The 23,629-nt window shown below is 48.6% G+C and overlaps 1 protein-coding gene across 3 annotated transcripts in view; it reads left to right on the plus strand.

Moving 5' to 3' along the window:
- GOLGA4 (golgin A4) overlaps positions 1–23,629 on the plus strand; it is a 2,156,782-nt gene that overhangs the window by 1,192,165 nt on the left and 940,988 nt on the right. For all 3 annotated transcript variants that reach the window (XM_069613207.1, XM_069613208.1, XM_069613209.1), the window contains one exon: positions 13,388–13,566. In XM_069613207.1, the coding sequence (XP_069469308.1) occupies positions 13,388–13,566 (179 nt within the window). The remainder of the gene's footprint in view (positions 1–13,387; positions 13,567–23,629) is intronic.

Below are 23,629 nucleotides of genomic sequence, written 5' to 3' on the forward strand. Positions count from 1 at the left end.
CCCGATTGAGAAGTAGGGAGGAGAGAGTGAGTGGATACAAAAGCTGAGAGTTGAGAGTAGGCTAGGCGCTCAAGGAGCTTAGAGATAAAGGGGAGAAGCGAGATAGGGTGGAAGTTGGAAGCAAGAAGAGGGTTAGCAGAAGGTTTCTTCAGGATAGGAATGATGGTTGCGTGTTTGAAAGCTGAAGGAAAGGTGGCAGAGGAGAGACAAATGTTGAAGAAAGTAGTGGAGGGGTAGATTTTCGGAATAAGTGGGGTGGGAAGGGGATCAGAAGGGGCAGCAGTAGGGTGAGTTTTGGACAGAAGGAGGGAGACACAGGATGGGGTGATAGGAGAGAAGATAGACATGCTAGCAGATGTGGTGGAGATGGTCAGGGAGGAGTGTAGTAGGAAGGGGAGATGAGGATGTTTTGACGAAGAGAGAATTTAGGATGAGAAGAAGTTGGCAAAGTCGGAGGGAGAGAGGGGCGAGTTGGTAGAGGGATCAGGAGTAGGAGGGGGAAAGAAGGCGAGAGGGTCTGGAAAATGTGGAGGGGGTGAGAAACTTTTGAGTGGAGGAGGCTAGAGTAGTAGGAGCGCTTGGCAGATTTGAGACAAGAGTCATAGAGTGGTATGAGAACTAGGAGGATTGATTAGTCAAAGAAGGGGATTTAAGCCAACGTCGTTCGAGGCGACGGAGGAGATGACGCATGGACAGAAGGTGAGGGGAAAGCCATGGTTGGGAAGGTTTGTGAAACGGGTGGAAGGAAGTAAGAGGGTAGAGTTGGTCGAGACTGGAGGATATTGAGGAGGACATAGTGGAGAGGGCGACATCAGCCGAGAGGGAGGAGAAGTCAGGAAGAGGGGGTAGGGAGGAAGAGCAGGAGTTGAGGAAGAGAGAAGGATTCAAGTTGCGGAGGTCGCGATGGGAGAAGGAGGGCGGGAGGGAGAGGGGGAGGACAAAGAGGAGGGGGTAAGAGAGAAGGAGAGTAAGGCATGGTCAGAGAGATAGTTGGGAAGAGAAGAAACGGGTGATGAGGAGTAAGATGAGAGAAAGATGAGATCAAGAGTGGAGCCAGAGGAGTGGGTAGGGGGAGAAGGGAGCAGAGAGAGGAGATAGGAATCGAGAATAGAGAGAAGAGGGGAAGATTGAGAGGAGATGGAGAGGGGAAGGTTGAAATCACTGAGGACAGAGAGAGGAGTAGGGGAGGGAGAGATGAGGGACAGGAGGTGATCCAGGTCCTCATAGAAGGAAGAGTGGGGGCCAGGAGGCCTGTAAATAATTAAGAAGGAGATTGCATGAGGGTAAGTGAAGGATTTGAAAAGAAATTTGAAGGAGGAGACGGTAGGGAGAGGTTGGGTAGGGGTTGAAGAAAGACATTTAGGGTGGAAAATAAGACCAATGCCGCCTCCGCGTACAGAGGGGCATGAGAAATGAGTGAAGGAGGAAGAAGGGTTGGAGAGAGAAGTTGGAACAGTAGAATTGAAGGGGATGGGGGGAATCCGGTGATGCAGAGGAAGTGGAGAGTCGGAAGAAAAAGTTGATAGCCGCTGCGGCCTTATTGCAGATGGATCAGGCATTCCAGAGGGCAATATTAATGATGTTGGAGGGTTTGGCAGTGGGGAGGTGGATGAGGTTGGGACAAGGAGGGATAGTGTGAGGGGAAAGGAGAGGCCAGGGGGTGTAGGTCATGGGGGTGGGCATGAGGATGAGAGGGAGGGAAAAGAAAAGGAGGAGGGAGGAGGGAGAGGAAGAGGGGGATGGGAGAGGAAGGACAGCGAGGAGGGGAGAGACAGGCAGAGCTCATGACAAGGAGGGGGTTGACTGCTGAAGCCACCCACCCCGTACTTAAAATGATCGTAGACGGATTAGAGATCTGGGTCCAAAGCAGGATCTGAGGAGCCTAGGGACCTAGAGCCTTAGGCTAACAGGGAGGGAAGGATGAGGCTCTCTAGAGGAGGGGTGAGAAGCCTCGGTAGCAGGGCGTCCATAGGCGAGAAAGAGGGCAAGTAACGCGGAGGTGAGGAGAGTATGATGCAAAAGGATTAGATGGTTGAGACCCTGAGAAGGAGGATTAGGTAGCCTCGGCAGCAGAGATTCACAGACAGTAAGTGAGTGTTCCAACCTATCAGGGAAACCACGGGTCACAACATACACATACACGCAAAATGTGGGTATCAGGTAATATTGTCCCCATAGATAATGTCGCTGTACATATAGTCGCTGGGAAATGGCATAGGCGACATTATGTATGGCGACAATATATGGGGTAAATGGGAGCTGGGATTGCGGGGGTGTTGCATGGCGACATTTCTGCAGGGACATTATCACATGGAAACAAAAGTTGACCTCTCAGGTCCCTGACACACATTCACCCATTGACAACCCCACTAACAGAATACTAACCCAGAGGCCACAACACTAACATCACAACATGAAAATTACTGGCTTCCCCCAGACACCTAAACCAGGTTAGTCCTCTGATACGGTGAGGGCTTTCAACTGAAAATAAAAGACCCAGAGATCTGGATCCAGTTCCCTCAAATTGTCTACCAAACCCCGTCAACTTTCACAGAACTCCACACAAAGGTTTACCCACTGTACGGATGGGACAGGTCCCCTGGGCCCTAAACAAACCAGAGACACAAGGTCTCTTTAGTTCTCTTCCTGACCCACACTCCTCAAATGACTGTTCCGTGATGGCCGACTGCCGCATTTTCAGCCCCTTCAAATCACTTGTCCCATCTCCATCCACCATCGCGACAAGAGACTCTGACAACTGCTCCCCGTCTCCAAGCTTGCCAGCAGCAGGAACCGAAACAAATGTAGGACACGGGCTGCATTCCACAGCACTCACGCTGCGTTCCAGCTGACGGCTGGGATGCTCCTGTTAGTGCTGGTGATATCACCATTTGTCCTGCAAGATCGAACAGGGAGAACATCTGTGCCTCAACAGGTTCTCCAGACATGTTTGCTTCAGCCACAATACTACTTCTGCCGCCCAAATGGCTCAGCCGCTGCGCCACCCAGCCCACAGCTATTGGATCGGACAGGAGAACATCTCTTCCCCTCACAATTTCTCCAGACATGCTTGCTTCTCCACAATAGCACTTCTGCCAGCTCCAGGGCCCCGCTGCTGTGCCGCCCAGCCCACAGCTCTTTGCGTCCCCCTCCCAGGGAACAGTTCATCGTCATCTCCAACAACAGCACCCACCACTTCTCCAGCAGACACCGGATCCCACAGGCGCTGTGTCTGCAGAGAGGAGACTCTTTCTGCACCGCCCAGCCCTAGGACTTCACAACTCCTCTCTAGGGATGAGATTGCTGCCTGCTCTGCAGTGCTGCTACTGGACTCCCTTTATCACAGCCAAAATCCACCCGGACAGCACGCACAGGACGATTCACGCCTGCTTCTCCAGACAGCACTCCTGACTGCACCTCTCCCGGTCCCAACCCAACTTCTGGGGCACGGCTACTTGCAGCAGCTAACCTTACACCGCCCGGCCAACAAGGCACCCAGAGCCTTTGGTGTTTCAGTGGATGGGATAACTTTTCGGGGGCAATGCCTGTACCTTTGTGTGCTGCTCCCCCGCTGCAGCTCCTGGTCCTTAAACTCATTGCCAGTGAAGTAACCAAGATGGCGGTTCTTCCTCCAAACACAGCGCAGGAAACAGTTAAGTCGATATGTTTATTTGTGCTCAGATGTACGCCACAAGTCTTATTGTAGCAGATGAAAAATACTGGCCCATCCACTCACCAGCTCAGGTCACTCTAACTGTCACACACATACATCATCCTTCAAACAACACCAACATTCCAATGACACCATCACATTCCACTGACGGCTAAACATGCCGTAATGTACAGGAGGCCCATTACTACACGTCTTCCCCCCATTCATTAATTCATTCATTCATCACACACACACCATCAGAATAATGTAACGGTAACCGTCAGCATAATGTAACAGTAGTCACATTAGAACACCTGACGTTTTCACTGTTACAAACTACCCAGGATTATTGGTTATTGTTAATACACCTCATATGGGGATTGTGGCCTTCCTGTTACATATACAATTCGCGATATCACACAAAACAGGACAGGTATAGAGCCACTTTTTCACAATTGAATTACAACTGTTATTGTGTTCCTTGCAGATCACCCTGGTCAGAAGAACACTCTGTTCTCACCATAGGTTATGCTGTTGCGCCGCCTATCTAACAGGGATAAGAAGGAGAGTCTTACCCTAAGACTACAATGAGGATGTTGTTCTTAATAAAAATACAGTGTGGGATAACTCAGAAAGGCGTAAGTGGCGGTGGATGTAGAACAATATGTGATAATGGGGGTAATAGTAGAAGTTGTCGCTGTTGAAATTTCGGATGATCTTCCGATTTCTTTTCGACAACCTTCCGACAGAGGTTCTATCATTTTCGGAATGGAGCTCATCATCACCCGTGTGTCTGTGACATGATGTTCCATCAGGAAGGAAGTAGTGTGCCATAGTTAATGTCTTTGGATGTGCTGGGTCTGCAGACATCGTTGGTTATTTTTACAAGATCGTCCCCAGACCATCTCTTTCCATCGTCCAATATGACGGATTTTCCTTGACAACGTGTGACTCTTTGTGGGGACCTGAAGCTGGATTCTCCCTTGAGTGTTTTTCTTGGTTCTTTGACGCAGACCCAGTCTCCTTCTTGAATGGACATTTCTCTGACTCCATGGCTTGAATCATAATATGCTTTGTATTTTTCTTGCTTCTCGTTCACTTTCTTACGTAAATGGTCCATGTCTATTCTTGCCTCACCGGTATCCATGAATATCCATGCTGGCCTTAGTTGGTTAGTTGCGACCCTGCCCCGCATCATGGTAAAGGGATCCACGTTAGTGGTGGTGTGTGGGGTTGTTCTATATGCATATAGAGGTTTCTTGAGAGTATCCCTCCATGGAAGGGCATTCGCTGTGGCTAGCTGGACCACACTTTTTACGAGTCTATTAATCCTCTCCACCAGTCCATTGGAGATCGGGTGGTACAGAGATGTTGTGACGTGGTTGATGGATCTGTTTCTGAGGAACTCTTGAAATTCTGATGATATAAATTGGGACCCGTTGTCCGAGACCAAGGGCCTCATTACACGTTGTGCGGTAATGGAATACCGGTACCGATAAAGATTTACCGGTACCGTTAATTCCCTAAGTCAATCACGACCCGGACCCACCGCTAACTGCGCACCCGTTAATTACGGTGCCACTAATAGCGGCAAGGCCGCGGGCGCGCGTCCCCCAGGCCGGAATTAGTGCCATGGCGCTAATACCAGGCCATCACAAGCCATGCGGACATGGCATTAGCGGCATGTAAAACGCCCAAAAACCCCTTACCGGCATGGCGCTAATAACGGCATCGAAAAGCACCCGTTAAGAGACCTGGGCAGTGTACCCATCTACTACAGGTGGACACAATCAGCACAGGTGCATGCAATGGAGACAGGCAGCACAAAAGAGCACACCACACCCCTACCCACACCCTTTCCCACACCAAGATGGTCCCAATAGCAGCAGCATGACATGACAGCCTTGACTACATGATAGCAGTGCAGCACCAACAACAACAGCCCACACCAGAGGTGACCCGTAACAGGTACCCATTCCTCACACCATACAGGCAATGCCAGCGATCCACTGAGGAGGTGGCTCCCAACCCCTGTACGGAACCCACAGAACCAGAAGGAAGAGGACAACAATATTGCACATCCCCGTACCTGCGTCATGATAGAGCTGGCAGTCAGCCTTCCAATGACAGTGCTCCGCTGCCTAAGCAGCCTGTGTGAGGCACTCCTGTACAGCCGTGTCAAAGTGGCAAAGATAACCAAGCCATGTGTAGAGCACCAAAAAATGTGCATATGATGGAATGTGCCAATGCCACCTGATGTTGATATGCAACCACCAGAAGAGCATGATGGGGGATGTGGATGAGTACAGGTGGAATGCCCCGGCAGGACATGCAAGAGGCAATGCCAAGAGGGCACAACGATGTGCGTCAACATCTGATTCTGAAATCCCATCAGGCACAAAGGTGAAAAAGCATGGACGGAGATGGATATTGTTGCCCTGGTATATGTTTGGAGTACCATAAAGGACCCTGTCCAAGATAAATGACACATACGCAATGATGGAGACCACGCTTGGGTTTCAACTTCAGAACAACTGTGTATTGAACAGAATGTGATAAGAAATGCAACACCCCAAAACACCCAAATGCACCCTTACCCCCCTCCCCCCAAAACACCCAAATGCACCCTTACCCCCCTCCCCCAAAACACCCAAATGCACCCTTACCCCCCTCCCCCCCAAAACACCCAAATGCACCCTTACCCCCCTCCCCCCCAAAACACCCAGGTGAGTCTTATGGTGTCTATAATGTTTCCTGCACCACATGTGCCACCTGGTCCTTGGTGGAGCTAAGCATCAGGGCCCCCACCGACATTGAGTTGCTGTGATGCGGGGCGCCTCAGGTTGCGCAGGGAGCGGCGCAGGGGGCTGGTCTGCTGGGAACTCGCTGAGGAGGAGGTTCCCGGTCGATCCTGTGTTGGGGGTTGGTGATGCTGCTCCATGATGTCCCCAATACGTAAAATGGCCTGGCGGAGTTGGCCCATCTCCTGGCATATCCTGTCAGTGCAGGCCTCCATGGCCTCCTTTGTTTGCCCTGCATATTTTTGGAGGTCATCCCTTAGACGGCCTGTCTCGGCCACATGCTGGGTGACCAGCGCAGCCATGTCTTCCTGCCTCCGGCTGATGGTTGCAAGGTCTGCCAGGGTGGTAGGTGCTGCTGGGCTGGACGGTGCGCCCTGGTCCATGCACTCGGCATCTGGTGAGGACAGCTGAGGGCTCCATGCACCTTCTACAGTGAGGGTGTCATGTGCTCCCTGGGTAGCAGATCCGGACGTTGCCCTCGAACTCCCCTCAATGGACCATGTTGGGCTGGGGTCATGGATGAGTTGTAGGACGTCGATTGCGTCCTCCTTGTCACTGGCCGGTGCGGTGGCTGCTGCCTCCCCAGTGGAGCTGGTGGCTGCGGAGTGCGTGCCCTCCGTGCTCATATCAGCAGTGATGGGGCACACTTGCGTGGGTTCGGCTACAGCAGGATCCGTGCCCTCAGGCTGTGATGCAATGGTGCTCCTGCTGCCCTTGGCCCTCTGCAGATGGACTGTCCTCCCACTTCCCCTGGAGGTGGTGGCGGTGTCACCCCTCTCATGCATTCTGGCTTTTTTGGCTGCTGGGGGAGTACGTGCTGCGGTGCTTGTGTCTCCAGTGTCTGTCGGTGATCCTGTGGAGGACATAAATAGGGTACATCATTGTTAATGGGTCTAGGTGCCTCATGCAGAATGTTCATGTCATGCTGCTCTATGCATTGGGGCCTATTCATCAGTGATTCTTGTCATGGGGATGTCGGGTTGGTCATGCATTGATGGGTCAGTATTGCATGTGTATATGGTGATGCATGCATGTATGTGTGTGGCAGGACCAATGGCCTGGTCATCAACACATGTTTGGGGTACCCCCTCACCCTTCACTGTGCATTATTTGACGTATTCACTCACCTCCATCAGATGAGATGGCCACACCATGCTCCATGTCTCCGACCCCCTCTATGGCTTCGACTCCGATGGTGGAGGCACATGTCTCCTCCCACTCCTTCATCTTCAGAGGTGATTCTGCGTCTCCTCCTGTGGCCATTGCAAGGTTGCGGTTGACTGATCGGATATTCCGCACACGTAGCTGGAGGTCGTCCCACCTCTTGCGGCAGTCCTTCACGCTGCGGGTGGTAGTGCCCACCGCACTAACTTTGCGGGCAACTTCGTCCCAGATGGCCTTTTTCTTGATGATCGCCTCCTGGCGCATATCATTGGCGAATACGACCTCCGCATTGGCTGCAAGTGTGCTAGTCAGCATTATGAGCTCCTCTGGTGTGAATTTCTCTTTCCGCTGTCGATCAGAGGATTTTTTCAGGGCCTTTGACATCTTCAGGCAGTCCTGGATGGTTTTTGGTCAGAGTTCTCCGGAAAGATGTCCTGGATGCAGAGGATGGCAATGGATTGTGTTTTTAAAGATGGCCGCCGTTCTCTTTCCCGTTCCTGTGCGATGACGCTATTTCCGGTTCCGCTTTTTAACGGTGTCCGCTAATAGCGGTGACCGCTATTAGCATGTTGCGTGAGGGATGAGGTGCTATCAGCACTGTGGTCGAAGCTGGTAATGGGCATTTTGTGGACTTTTGCGGCATGGCGGTAATGTCATTTACGGCATGGCGCTATGCTCGTGTCCGCGAACTCGTAATGGGACGCTATTAGCGGTCTTTTGCGAGGGCGGACATGCTAATAGCGCCATGCCGTAAAATTCTGATTTTTACCGCACAACGTGTAATGAGGCCCCAAATCTTTGGGGTCACCCTCCCTGTTGAAGATCTTGGTTAGAAAGTATGTGACTTTTTTTGTAGTTACACTTGTCTCTACTATCCCCCATTCGGTCCATTTGGAAGTATAATCTATGATCACACTAATGTATATTCTCACTGCCTCTAGATTTTCAAAAGGACCCATGATATCTATTGCAAGTTTTGACCACACACTTCTTGGGGGTTCTACAGGTTGGAGAGGAGTCTTCCTTAACACCTTAGTTTTGTCACTGGTGGCGCAGGCGGGGCAATTTTTGACTATTGCTTCTTTCCAAATGTTGGGCCACCAATAGTTACTCACCCTGTTTTTTGTCAAACTCCTCCCCAGATGCCCCTCATGCGCCAAATCAAGTAGTCTCTTCCTAAGTGCCACAGCCGGAATTACTCTGTTGCCTCTATAGATATGTTTTTCGTCCATGGAAATTTCTTCCTTGAAAGGTGTGAAATCCGCCAGGCTTTGCCCAACTTCTGCCCAGTCATTGGTTACAGCTCTTCTGATTTCTTGTTGTTCTGAGTCACTGTTGGTGATGTTTTTCCATTCATCTGGGGGAATGGCAGGGTTGATGACAGCTATGATGTCTTCATCAGAAATTTCAGTCTGTGTCCTGTGCATCCTGACTCGCATCGGCTGCTTGGTTTTGTGGACCATGGTTGTGGGCTTCCCTCTCGATGGTGGAATAGTTTAACTCAGCACCTCTTAGTACCCTTGGTGCAAAAGCGATGGTCACAATGCTTCCATTCTGTTGTTGTTCTAGGACCCCACCAAGCCCGATCTTACTGGCATTCACTGATACCATTGTCCTAGCGTTGCAGTCAAACATACTTAAGGCCGGAGCTTGATTGATATTGGTTTTAAGTACTTCAAATTCGTTGCTACACTCTATGGACCATTCGAACTTTGATGTCTTCTTCATGAGGTTCCTCATGTTTTTTGTTTTGTTGGCATAATTACTTAAAAATTTGGAGTAATACTCTGTCATGCCGAGGAAACTCCTCAACTGATCCTTATTTAGAGGTTCGGCAAGGTTCAATATAGTGTCCATGAGTTTCTTCTTGGGACTGATGCCTCTGGCGTCAATGGAATGGCCGAGGTAGGAAACTTGATTACACTTTATGTTGCATTTCTCCAACTTAAGGGTGAGCCCACTTTTTTTAATCACTTGTAAAACACCCATAAGTTTAGCGTCATGCTCCTCTTCTGTTTTCGCTGATATGAGGATGTCATCTTGAAAACATTGTACTCCGTCAAGGCCTCCGAATAAGTGCGACATTAATCTCTGGAACACTGCCGCTGCTGAGGCAAGTTCCCAAGGGCATTCTGTTGAACTTGAACGCTCCCAACGGTGTAACAAAGGACGTGAGGGCTTTAGAGTTTTCCTCCAATGCGATTTGGTGATACGCAGAGGAGAGGTCTAGGGTGCTAAAGTACTTTGCTGGTTTCATGGTTGAGAGAAGCTCACATATATTGGGAAGGGGTTACCTGTCGATCCATATAATCTTGTTCAGGTCCCTCAAGTTCACACACATTCTTATGGAGTTGTCAGGTTTTTTTTTTACTAGGGCGATAGGGGCGAGCCATTCAGAGCTCTCAATCGGCTGGATAATGTTCTCATCGCACAGACGTGCGAGTTCCTTTCTTAGGACTTCTTTGGTCCCGAAGGGGATTCCACAGACTCAATGGGCTACAGGAATGGCACCTTTCTTCAGTACGATCTTGTGTTGAAAGCCCTTGAGGAGTCCAATTTTGTTGGAAAATACCTTGGGGAATTGTTCAACTAAGGTAGAATTAATGTTGGTATTGTCTTTGAGTACACTCAAATCTGGGACTTCTTCTCCAGGGTGGATTTTTACCCAGAGGGCAGCTTACTCTTCCCAGCCTACTACTGAGGATCCGTTTTTGGCTACAAACAGCTTGCAGTATGTTTCTCTGTTGTTGAATCTAAGCCTAACCCAGGTGTACCCAGTGATGTCGATGGTGGTTTTCCCATAACCGGTAGCTCTCACTGGGGAGTTCCGTAAATCGTGGATTTTGTCAGACAGCACCTTCAGAAATGTCTCGACATCTACCATGGTATACGGGGAACCTGTGTCCACCATCACTCGTAGAGGTATGTCATTTACGTACATATTGACCCAGGGATCGTTGCACTCTTGTATAGAGGTGACAGTGAGGATTTGTACTTGTGGGGGTGCTTGGTTGATCGACAAAATGCTATCAGACACTTGATCGCTGTCCACCGTTTTTGCAGAACCAAATCCGCCGAATGGAGACATTACCGAATCTACCGGATCTGCCTCGGGTATTTCTACAGATTTAGGCAAAATGTCCTAACATGCCACATTTGTAGCATTCACCATTCGCTGCGGGACATACGCTGGTGTCGTGTTGTTTATACCACCCGCATTTTGGGCAGCGTGCGGGATTTTGATTATCGTACATTGAGACCCTTCCTCTTCCGGAATTGATTATTGAACTCCGAGAAGCTTTTCTCACAGCTGCCACCACGGTTGTTCCAGAGTCGACTTTGGGGCTAGTTTCTATGGATTTCACTTCAATATTTTCTTTCTAGATCAGTCTTTCCTTCATGCACTGATCTCCGAATTCCATACTCCTCACTATTTCAGTGGCTTGGTCCAGTGAGGGGTTCCTTGTCTGCCATAGCCTCTGCTGTATGCGAGGATCAGCCACGTGAAGCACAAGTTGGTCTCTCAGATACTCGTCGCCGACGCCCGTGAAGTTGCAGGTGGACATGAGCACCCTGAGGGATGCTAAGTAGGAATCAACCGATTCGCCCTTCAATTGCTTTCTGGAAAAAAAGGTATATCTCTCTAGCACTACATTTATCTTGCTGCCGAAGTGTTTGGTGAGCTTGACTAAGGCGGTGTCAAACATCCGGTTGCCATCTCCCCCAACATCATCAGGCTCAGGAAGTGCCCGAAATATTCTCAGAGCTTCTGCTCCTATACAGTTCAGGAGGGTTGCTTTCTTAAGGTCGTCGTTGAATTTGTTGCAGCCAATGGCTCTTAGGTAGACCTGAAAGCAGTTGAGCCATTGCTCCCACGGGCACGCTGGAGTCCCTGGGCAGGGGAGAAACTTTGCAGGATATGGAATGTTCTGCATGCCTGGTTGAGTGGGGGCAAAGCGTGGTTATTGTGGGTATTACTGTGTCCTGGAATAGTACGATTGATTTGAGTGCCCCAGCCTGAGAGGTGGACAAGGTTCAACAGTTGCTAGCTGGGGCTTTAAATGGAGCAAGAAATTGAATCACTGATGCATGTGCAGTTAAATGCAAGTGCGTTGTTTCGGAGTAAGCCACGACTGCCTCCTTTAGTCAAATCTTGGTTTCGGATGGTCAGTTAGTGCTTAGATAAACTCGTGGAGGAGCGCAGAGCGAGGCGTGCACTGTTCATTGTCTGTTGCATACATGTAATGAGGCGAGCCGGCCCGCGAGTATTTACTGTAGCTGGAAGCGAGACTCCGCAGCGTTTGGTCGCTATGGAGACCAAGGCCCAAAATACAAAATGGCTTCACGCAATCTTACGCTCCTAGGTCCTTTTCTCGAATCACTGTTGGTGATTCGTAAGATGCGCTCGTTGTATACAGTCGAGGTCCCTTGTAAACCCTTAAAAATGTATTAAAAAGGGTACCTTGATTAGAGCGGAGCTCAGCGCTGGATCGTGCATAGACTGGGGCGCTCGACAAGACAGGAGGCCACAGCAGACAGAGGTGCCAGGTGCCGTGTCTTCGTGGGGCTGCCGTTAGGCTGCAGGGCTGGCTGGAAGTACATCAGGTGCACTCTGGGGGCCACAGGGTTCCTAGGGGTGCCTCGTCGCCAATTGTTGTAAAGAGGCACGGCACAAAAAGGATTTGTATAAGAGCTTTATTGTAGGGCCCCCGGAGGTGGGAACCGCCAGTCGTGGAATGCCGACACACTCTCCGGATCAGAGCGTAAGATGTCCGGCGTTCTGATGGAACACAGGTAGGTTCTAAGGATACCTCATCATAACACACATCTAGTGTTCCACTTTTGCATGTGCTGTGGTGAACGAACGGGGGGGGGGGAGAGGTGTTGTAACCCACAGAACACAGACCCCACCAATACTCCAACATTCCATGCGACCTCACGACAGCTAAGCATGACGTAATGTACAGGAGGCACATTACTACAACATGCGTAAACTTGATTTGTCCTATTTGCATCTTCTTGATATAGGTGCAACAGCAGGTAGGCCATAATGTACTTGTATTACTTCTAGGTCATAATGAGTCTGCAGCCTTTATTACATTTGCCTAGAATATTAAATTATTAGGAATGTAAAGCTTGGTATCCAAGTCTAGAATGCTTCATGTGTGACATCATTGTCTGTCTCTGTGAAAGAGTTTCCACGTGGAATATTAGCCGACTAGAACATGTTTACCAAGCAATAGATAACTCTTTAAAATGTTTGATATTAATTTGTAAAAATGTGAAATGTGGAGTCAGCATCTGCTTGTAGGACGTTGTTGTTAACGTGGACTTGTGAAGTTTATGGGCACCATTTTGAGGGAGCCCCTTTCATCTGACGTGTTGAAATATGTCTTGCAAAATGTTAATGCCCACGGTAAGATTATGTCCTGCAATGTGAGAGAAAACATGGTTATGTGGTGTGCCTGAGCTGTGATCCAGAAACATATTTGATGCTATTCCCCGTTTTAGATGTTGGGTCATGCCATTGTTATTTGACTTAAACCACATTAGTCTGCAAGATATTCTTAATTGACATAAAAATGTGTACCTTTATGTGTTGGATCATAGCTTGTCTTCTCCATCTGATAGCCTCTCTGTTTAGGTACTTTTTGTATCCTGGATCTTTGCAAAGTAGGTCTTATAGTTTTTAGTGCATGAAGAGATTGTCAAAGACTTAGTGTTGCTAGCCCAAGTGTGGACTCAGTTTATGCTTTTTATCCCTCTTCAGCGTTTGAGGAGCTTGAGAAAGCTCTCCGTACTTCCCAGAAAACGGAGGAAGCCAGGAAGAAGGGGAAAGTGCAAATGGATGAGCAGATTAAAGCTATTGAAAGAGCCAGTGAAGACGAACGCAAGAGCCTTCAGCAGGAGCTCTCAAGAGTTAAGCAGGAGGTGGTGGACATAATGAAGGTGAAATTGAAATACGCAGTATGAAACTGTCTCTTCATTAATTTAAACTTCAAAGCCTGCGTTCTTTTTTTTTTTTAACAAATATTGTTTCACAAATTGATGTTCTTTAAGCCGAGTGGTTGGGCCTTCTTTTCCCTTCTGTTTGACATGAACAATTATGTGTACTTTGCAGGGCTAAATTCACTTTAAAGTCTTTTTCATCAGTCTAAGCATTGAAAAGGTTTCTGTCCTACAAGTTCACCCACGCATTCTGGCCATCTCAAAAACCCAAGCTATTGTTTATTCGTTAGAAATAGGTGACCATTCTGTACACTTATTAAGCCTCACATGTGACTATTGAGTTACTGTATCCAGTGTTCACATTTTTTAAGGCTGATCACAGTGAACATTGAGATCCAGCTTGAGTGTGTATGTGCCCAAACAATTAAGTTCCTTTTCACTGGTGTTTTCCACAAAGTGCAGTGCAATCAGAGCCTGCATGGTCTTAGTATACACTTTTTTAAAAAAAAACGTTCATTTAACTTTGCACAGAGTCATCGCATTGCATTACTTTCAGTTATATTACAGTGTTCCAGTTGTACAGTTGTAAAATCAAACAGGCGTTTATATTACATACATCATTGTACTTCACCTTGGTTGTCTTCCCTCTCGCTTTTATCGAGCAGGTATTGCGTAAATCCACCCCAGATGTCTTTTGGTCGATTCGCCTGAGGCAGTAGATTGGAATAGACTTAATTATCGTTCACCCAGGTCATATCACTCATCCACTCTTTCATCGAGCGTGGATCCCTGCTCTTCCAGCGTACAAGTATGGTGCACTTGGCTAGGAGCATGCCTGGGTTTAGGAGTCTGCTGCAGACTGGGTTCATTTGACCTACAAAGCCCAATAGGCATACTCCCGGTTCCCACTCCAACATTTCGTCCAATGCTCCGCATACACCTGTCCAGTACTCTGTAAACGTTCCACAAGACCAGAACATGTGGGGTAAATCTGCTTCCTCGCTCCCGCACCTAGGACATTTCCCTTCTGTTGCGGGGTACATCCTCTTCAGGCGGGTTGGGGTGAGGTGCACTCTGTTCACCATCTTAAAATGGATTAGTCGGTACCTGGAGTTGCAGGAGATATGTTTTGTTAATCTGCACAATTGCGCCCAGTGCATGTCTGTTAGAGTTATCCCCAGATCCTTTTCCCACTCCCCTTTAATGTCTGGTGTTGGTGACTTTCTGGTTGACAATGTGAGCTTGTACAACGCTGAGGCTGTCTTCTTAGTCCTACTCGGAGATAATGCGTACCTCAAACTCAGGTGTGAGGGTGGTTCACCGGGGAACCCATCCCATGTATTCGTTAGTGCCAAGCGCAATCTGAGGTACTGTAATTTCTGTGACTGGGTATCCCCAATGATTGTCTTAATTTTGTCCCAGGTTGTGAATTGGCCATCGCAGAATAAATCTTTGAAGTGTTGTATTCCCCTCTCTCGCCAGTGTGTAGCGAGGTCTGCATCCATCTTCGGGGGCAGGTATGGCGCACCCCAGACAGGCATGTCTGAATAATACATTATGCGGTTACTAGGGTGACAAACTAGCCTGGTCCACGCCTGGTGCATGACTCGGACAGGGTTCCTTTGATTCTCACTCTCCGACTTCCCTTCGGCTAGCAAGTGTAGGAGATGAGCAGGGTTTTTCCCTTGTGCTTCCTGTGCTACATGAGGTGCTCCAGATCCTCCCTCCAACCAGTACACCGCAAAATAAGCCTGCACAACCAGGAAGTAGAGTTTGAAATCGGGGGCCGCCAGCCCCCCTTGGTCATATGGCCTTGTTAGATGTTTCCAGCTCAAACGCGCTTGCCCCTTCCAAATGAACGTTGTACATACTCCCTGTATCTTAGATAGTAAAAGTCTCCCCGGCCACAATGGTACTGTGCTAATCAAATAGAATAACTTAGGCAGAATAATCATCTTGATTAGGTCCAGTCGACCCATAAATGAGATAGGGAGTTAATTCCAGCGGTTGATCTTGGCGCAGAGCTTGTCCACCAAATCATCATAGTTGAGGGAGCGCACCAACTGTGGTGTGCAAGCTATTTGCACACCAAAGTATTTTACCAGTAGGGGGGCCCATTTGAGTCCGTGTAGATTTACAGGCTCATTTGTAGCTTCGGTCAGAGGAAATATTTCAGACTTGTTAACGTTCAGTCGGAGGCACAAATATTCCCCAAATTCTCGTACTACTGCTAGTATTCTCTGCAGATACCTCTCGTTTCACTCACACATAGCATGGTTGTCTGCATAAAGGGCCACCCACTCCACTTTCCTGGCTACAGTTATCCCCGCCCGAGTGTGCTGTGCTCTTAAGAGGTCAGCCAGTGGCTCTATCACTAACACGAACAGCAGTGGGGATAAAGGGCAACCCTGTCTCGTCCCTTCCTCCAGTTCCAGAATTGGCGCTAACACCCCGTTAATATTTACCCTCGCAAACGGTTGTGTGTAGAGGACACAAACCCATTTGATAAAGTTTGGGCCGAAACCATAGTTGCTCAGCACTCTAAATAGGAAGGGCCAATACACAGTGTCAAAGGGTTTTTGCATATCTAGAGTGATCGTAGCCCCTTTCGTATCTTTTTCGGAATTCTTGCCAATGTTATAGCACCTCTGTTTATTAGTTGACGTGGATCTGCCCTGCACGAATCCCGCTTGATCATCATGTACCATGTACGGCATCAGAGGGTTCAGCTGGGTAGCCAGTATTTTAGCGAAAATCTTCACGTCTGTGTTAATGAGGGACAGTGGTCGATATGATCCACATTCCTCAGGTGGTTTCCCCAGCTTCAGAAGTAGGGAAATTATCGCCTTGTGCATTGTGTCTGGCAGTCTGGCAGTTTCCAACGCTTCAGTCCACATCGTGAGGAGATGGGGAGCCAGCACATCCATAAATTCCCTATAGAATTCTACACTTAGCCCGTCCAAGCCCAAAGCTTTCCTGCTAGGGAGGTTCTTTATAGTATCTAGGGCATCACAAGCCTCGCCTGATAGGAGTGTGGTTGGTATTTTAGCTAAGTAACTGTCTATTTCACTATCTGAGGCTGTACTCTGGGGGGGGGGAGTACAATTTAGCATAAAAGTCATAGAACACGTCCCTAATCTCTTCCTGTTTCGTAACCACCACCCCATCGTTCCTGGCTATGCACAGAATATTTGTGCTCCCCTTTTAACTGTGTACCATATGTGCCAAGAGCTTACCCGGTCTTTCCTGCTCTCCATACCTGCACTCCTCAGCTGGCCTGTCGAAATAACGCAGCACCCTGTCAGCTGCTTCACGGAATTCGTCCAGCTGCGTTTTAATGTCTGCATTAATCTGTGCTGTTGGGGTATTCGCGTTCTGTGACTGAAGGTTGGCTAGTATCACTTCCTTCCTCTCGGGTTCCCTGTGTATATCTCGAAGAACTCCCAGCTCCGTGGACATAGCAATACCTCTGATATAGGCCTTGAACGCCTGCCATTGGACCGCGTATCGGGATACAGACACCACATTGTTTTCAAAAACTTTGGTGATATGTTGCGAGACGTTAGTTCTAAAAACAGGATCTGCCAGTGCTGCCGCCTTGAACCGCCAGGGTGCCCTTTGTGGGGCTCCCCCAGGGCTATCTAGCAGCATTGTTATTCGTGAGTGGTCCGACGGAGTTCTGGGCAGTATCTCGGTTTCCGTCACCCAACCTAGAGCCCTCTGGGATACCAGCCACAGGTCTATCCTAGAGTGCATATCATGGACTGATTGAAAGGTATAAGCCCTACGTGCCCCATGTAATGATCGCTATGCGTCTCTCAGCCTCAGGTCAGAGATATGGGTCTGTATAATACGTGCTGTGCCTGTTAGGGATCTGGGTGCGGTCGATGTTCTAGCCAAGTCCACATCTAATATGGTGTTAAAGTCCCCTCCGCATATTACTTGCGCAGTGGGGTACCTGGGACATTTCTGAAAGACCTCTGCAAGATACTCCAGGTCGTCAATGTTGGGTCCATATACATTAATTAATAAGACTTAGGTGCTGCCCAGTTTCCCATGCACCACCACATATCTACCCCCAGAATCGGTCTCTGTCGCATAGTGGGTAAATGGTAATGATCTATGTATCAGAGTCATAACACCCCGGGATCTTGCTGAATAGGAAGTGTAATGCCGATGACCCCCTCCCCCCCCACCCGGGGTCAGGTTTACTTGCCTGGTGGTCAAGTAAGTGCGTTTCCTGCAAGAATAATAACCGTGCCCCTTGTCTGTTCAGATATGCCATTAATGTTGTCATCTTCACAGGCATTCCAAGGCCTCTCACATTCCAGCTAAACACATTTATTCCTGTTAACCCTTTATCAGCCATCATCTCTCACATGCTTCCATATCATCTTCACGCCTCTGCGCAATTTGTCAACAATACTGGGACTTATCGCAGTTAATCTGTGCTTTTTTTCAACTTTTTATCCCAACTTCCCCAGTTGACCAACCCCCCCCCCCATTGTTCCCCAAACTTCAACCATGCATGGCCTTAAGCCCTTCTCTCCGCCCCAACCTAACACACTTAACTCAACTATGCACTCGCATTGGGGGACAGCCACTGCAGTGGCGGCCAGGGTCCCTGATCTCGATAATGTCTTGCCGGTTAGTCATTTTGCGTTACCAAATTACGTTACCAATACACATAATGAAGACGGGAAAACCAAACGTGGACCCCTTGCTCACTGCTCTGAGAGGCACAGCTTCACCTCGCTGATGATGCCCAACTAGGCTGAAACACTTGTATGGGGTTGCTGTGGTACTCTAGTTCCGAGGAGAATTGCCTAGCATTTCGGTGCTGGACTGCCCCTGGGCAGGAAAAAGACTGATATGCAGGGAAATGTCACCTCTGTGAAAAGAACAGTGAGCTAAAGACTTGGTTGAGACTCGCCCAGGGGCCATCCACCCAAGAACAAGCCAATGTGCTGTGTTCGTGCTGGTAGAAAGTTTCCCAGACCCCCTCTGTTTTGCACATAATGAAGAACGTTGGTGTGCCAGGTGCTCACCGTCAATCCCGTGTTTCCTTGAAAGTTCACCCATGATCGATCTTCGTCTACTTCTGGCGGCTGCTTATCGGTCAGGGGATGTTCCCTTCCACGAAGGCGACCGCCTCCTCTGGAAAGCAAAGAAGTAGGTTTTGTTTTTGTGTTGCAACCGTAGCCTGGCTGGGTATAGCATTGCCTATGGTATTTTGCGCTCTCGCATTTTCTTCACTCCTATAAATGTTCGTCTTTCCTGCTGGATTGCCAGGGTGTAGTCAGGAAAATGCAGATCACACTGGACCCCATCTTTAGTTCTTGCTTGTCGCGCACGACACGCAACACCATGTCTCTATCCCTGTAGTTAATAATCATTCCTATTATCGGTCTAGGTTAGGCTCCTGGCTTAGGTCATGCAGCCTGGGATCTGTGTGCGCATTCAACAATGAACATTGGTGACCACCCTTGGTCTCCCAGCAGATCTTTCAAGAGCTCTTCAACTGCTAATTCCATCGGACCCTTCAATGCATCCTCTGGGACCCCTATAATCTGTATGTTGTTTCTGCAGGATCTTGCTTCCAAATCTTTGCACTTCAATTTGACAGTGCCCAAATCCTTTGCCATATTCATCACTGTGTTCTGTAGTGCCACAAGCGTGTCTTCCACTGTGCTGATCCTAGTCTCTGTCGCTGTTATGCGCAGCGTGGCTTTTTCCAGCTGGGTGCGGATTGTTGTGACGTTAGCGTTGATAGCTGCAAATCCTTGTTGCGTTGAGGTAAAGAGGCTCTGTAGATCCATGATGACTGGTGTCGGGGTCGATGATGCTGAGCTGTTTGAGCAGCTGTCCCCCGTGCCACCGAATTTTGAAGTAGGTTTAGTGAACTTATCCATTGCTCCGCTTTTCTTGGAAGCTGTCCCTTTTGGCATGTTACTGTGGTCTAGGGAGCACACCCCATGTGTTGCGGGCCTTCTGTTGTGAGCTGAGGGGGTTCAGGAAGGGCCCGGCGGAGAGCATCCGAAGTCTGTACTCCCTTATATCGAGCAGAGAGTAGGGACTATGCAAATAACGTGGTGATCACTGGCGCCTAATATCCTCATTGCCAGTGTTGTTCACTAGCCTCCCTTGCTCTTTTTCATCAGTCTAAGCATTGAAAAGGTTTCTGTCCTACAAGTTCACCCACGCATTCTGGCCATCTCAAAAACCCAAGCTATTGTTTATTCGTTAGAAATAGGTGACCATTCTGTACACTTATTAAGCCTCACATGTGACTATTGAGTTACTGTATCCAGTGTTCACATTTTTTAAGGCTGATCACAGTGAACATTGAGATCCAGCTTGAGTGTGTATGTGCCCAAACAATTAAGTTCCTTTTCACTGGTGTTTTCCACAAAGTGCAGTGCAATCAGAGCCTGCATGGTCTTAGTATACACTTTTTTTAAAAAAAACGTTCATTTAACTTTGCACAGAGTCATCGCATTGCATTACTTTCAGTTATATTACAGTGTTCCAGTTGTACAGTTGTAAAATCAAACAGGCGTTTATATTACATACATCATTGTACTTCACCTTGGTTGTCTTCCCTCTCGCTTTTATCGAGCAGGTATTGCGTAAATCCACCCCAGATGTCTTTTGGTCGATTCGCCTGAGGCAGTAGATTGGAATAGACTTAATTATCGTTCACCCAGGTCATATCACTCATCCACTCTTTCATCGAGCGTGGATCCCTGCTCTTCCAGCGTACAAGTATGGTGCACTTGGCTAGGAGCATGCCTGGGTTTAGGAGTCTGCTGCAGACTGGGTTCATTTGACCTACAAAGCCCAATAGGCATACTCCCGGTTCCCACTCCAACATTTCGTCCAATGCTCCGCATACACCTGTCCAGTACTCTGTAAACGTTCCACAAGACCAGAACATGTGGGGTAAATCTGCTTCCTCGCTCCCGCACCTAGGACATTTCCCTTCTGTTGCGGGGTACATCCTCTTCAGGCGGGTTGGGGTGAGGTGCACTCTGTTCACCATCTTAAAATGGATTAGTCGGTACCTGGAGTTGCAGGAGATATGTTTTGTTAATCTGCACAATTGCGCCCAGTGCATGTCTGTTAGAGTTATCCCCAGATCCTTTTCCCACTCCCCTTTAATGTCTGGTGTTGGTGACTTTCTGGTTGACAATGTGAGCTTGTACAACGCTGAGGCTGTCTTCTTAGTCCTACTCGGAGATAATGCGTACCTCAAACTCAGGTGTGAGGGTGGTTCACCGGGGAACCCATCCCATGTATTCGTTAGTGCCAAGCGCAATCTGAGGTACTGTAATTTCTGTGACTGGGTATCCCCAATGATTGTCTTAATTTTGTCCCAGGTTGTGAATTGGCCATCGCAGAATAAATCTTTGAAGTGTTGTATTCCCCTCTCTCGCCAGTGTGTAGCGAGGTCTGCATCCATCTTCGGGGGCAGGTATGGCGCACCCCAGACAGGCATGTCTGAATAATACATTATGCGGTTACTAGGGTGACAAACTAGCCTGGTCCACGCCTGGTGCATGACTCGGACAGGGTTCCTTTGATTCTCACTCTCCGACTTCCCTTCGGCTAGCAAGTGTAGGAGATGAGCAGGGTTTTTCCCTTGTGCTTCCTGTGCTACATGAGGTGCTCCAGATCCTCCCTCCAACCAGTACACCGCAAAATAAGCCTGCACAACCAGGAAGTAGAGTTTGAAATCGGGGGCCGCCAGCCCCCCTTGGTCATATGGCCTTGTTAGATGTTTCCAGCTCAAACGCGCTTGCCCCTTCCAAATGAACGTTGTACATACTCCCTGTATCTTAGATAGTAAAAGTCTCCCCGGCCACAATGGTACTGTGCTAATCAAATAGAATAACTTAGGCAGAATAATCATCTTGATTAGGTCCAGTCGACCCATAAATGAGATAGGGAGTTAATTCCAGCGGTTGATCTTGGCGCAGAGCTTGTCCACCAAATCATCATAGTTGAGGGAGCGCACCAACTGTGGTGTGCAAGCTATTTGCACACCAAAGTATTTTACCAGTAGGGGGACCCATTTGAGTCCGTGTAGATTTACAGGCTCATTTGTAGCTTCGGTCAGAGGAAATATTTCAGACTTGTTAACGTTCAGTCGGAGGCACAAATATTCCCCAAATTCTCGTACTACTGCTAGTATTCTCTGCAGATACCTCTCGTTTCACTCACACATAGCATGGTTGTCTGCATAAAGGGCCACCCACTCCACTTTCCTGGCTACAGTTATCCCCGCCCGAGTGTGCTGTGCTCTTAAGAGGTCAGCCAGTGGCTCTATCACTAACACGAACAGCAGTGGGGATAAAGGGCAACCCTGTCTCGTCCCTTCCTCCAGTTCCAGAATTGGCGCTAACACCCCGTTAATATTTACCCTCGCAAACGGTTGTGTGTAGAGGACACAAACCCATTTGATAAAGTTTGGGCCGAAACCATAGTTGCTCAGCACTCTAAATAGGAAGGGCCAATACACAGTGTCAAAGGGTTTTTGCATATCTAGAGTGATCGTAGCCCCTTTCGTATCTTTTTCGGAATTCTTGCCAATGTTATAGCACCTCTGTTTATTAGTTGACGTGGATCTGCCCTGCACGAATCCCGCTTGATCATCATGTACCATGTACGGCATCAGAGGGTTCAGCTGGGTAGCCAGTATTTTAGCGAAAATCTTCACGTCTGTGTTAATGAGGGACAGTGGTCGATATGATCCACATTCCTCAGGTGGTTTCCCCAGCTTCAGAAGTAGGGAAATTATCGCCTTGTGCATTGTGTCTGGCAGTCTGGCAGTTTCCAACGCTTCAGTCCACATCGTGAGGAGATGGGGAGCCAGCACATCCATAAATTCCCTATAGAATTCTACACTTAGCCCGTCCAAGCCCAAAGCTTTCCTGCTAGGGAGGTTCTTTATAGTATCTAGGGCATCACAAGCCTCGCCTGATAGGAGTGTGGTTGGTATTTTAGCTAAGTAACTGTCTATTTCACTATCTGAGGCTGTACTCTGGGGGGGGGGGAGTACAATTTAGCATAAAAGTCATAGAACACGTCCCTAATCTCTTCCTGTTTCGTAACCACCACCCCATCGTTCCTGGCTATGCACAGAATATTTGTGCTCCCCTTTTAACTGTGTACCATATGTGCCAAGAGCTTACCCGGTCTTTCCTGCTCTCCATACCTGCACTCCTCAGCTGGCCTGTCGAAATAACGCAGCACCCTGTCAGCTGCTTCACGGAATTCGTCCAGCTGCGTTTTAATGTCTGCATTAATCTGTGCTGTTGGGGTATTCGCGTTCTGTGACTGAAGGTTGGCTAGTATCACTTCCTTCCTCTCGGGTTCCCTGTGTATATCTCGAAGAACTCCCAGCTCCGTGGACATAGCAATACCTCTGATATAGGCCTTGAACGCCTGCCATTGGACCGCGTATCGGGATACAGACACCACATTGTTTTCAAAAACTTTGGTGATATGTTGCGAGACGTTAGTTCTAAAAACAGGATCTGCCAGTGCTGCCGCCTTGAACCGCCAGGGTGCCCTTTGTGGGGCTCCCCCAGGGCTATCTAGCAGCATTGTTATTCGTGAGTGGTCCGACGGAGTTCTGGGCAGTATCTCGGTTTCCGTCACCCAACCTAGAGCCCTCTGGGATACCAGCCACAGGTCTATCCTAGAGTGCATATCATGGACTGATTGAAAGGTATAAGCCCTACGTGCCCCATGTAATGATCGCTATGCGTCTCTCAGCCTCAGGTCAGAGATATGGGTCTGTATAATACGTGCTGTGCCTGTTAGGGATCTGGGTGCGGTCGATGTTCTAGCCAAGTCCACATCTAATATGGTGTTAAAGTCCCCTCCGCATATTACTTGCGCAGTGGGGTACCTGGGACATTTCTGAAAGACCTCTGCAAGATACTCCAGGTCGTCAATGTTGGGTCCATATACATTAATTAATAAGACTTAGGTGCTGCCCAGTTTCCCATGCACCACCACATATCTACCCCCAGAATCGGTCTCTGTCGCATAGTGG

This window comes from Ambystoma mexicanum, chromosome 5p, assembly GCF_040938575.1.
Source record: "Ambystoma mexicanum isolate Mex_15411 chromosome 5p, UKY_AmexF1_1, whole genome shotgun sequence".
NCBI lineage: Eukaryota > Metazoa > Chordata > Amphibia > Caudata > Ambystomatidae > Ambystoma > Ambystoma mexicanum.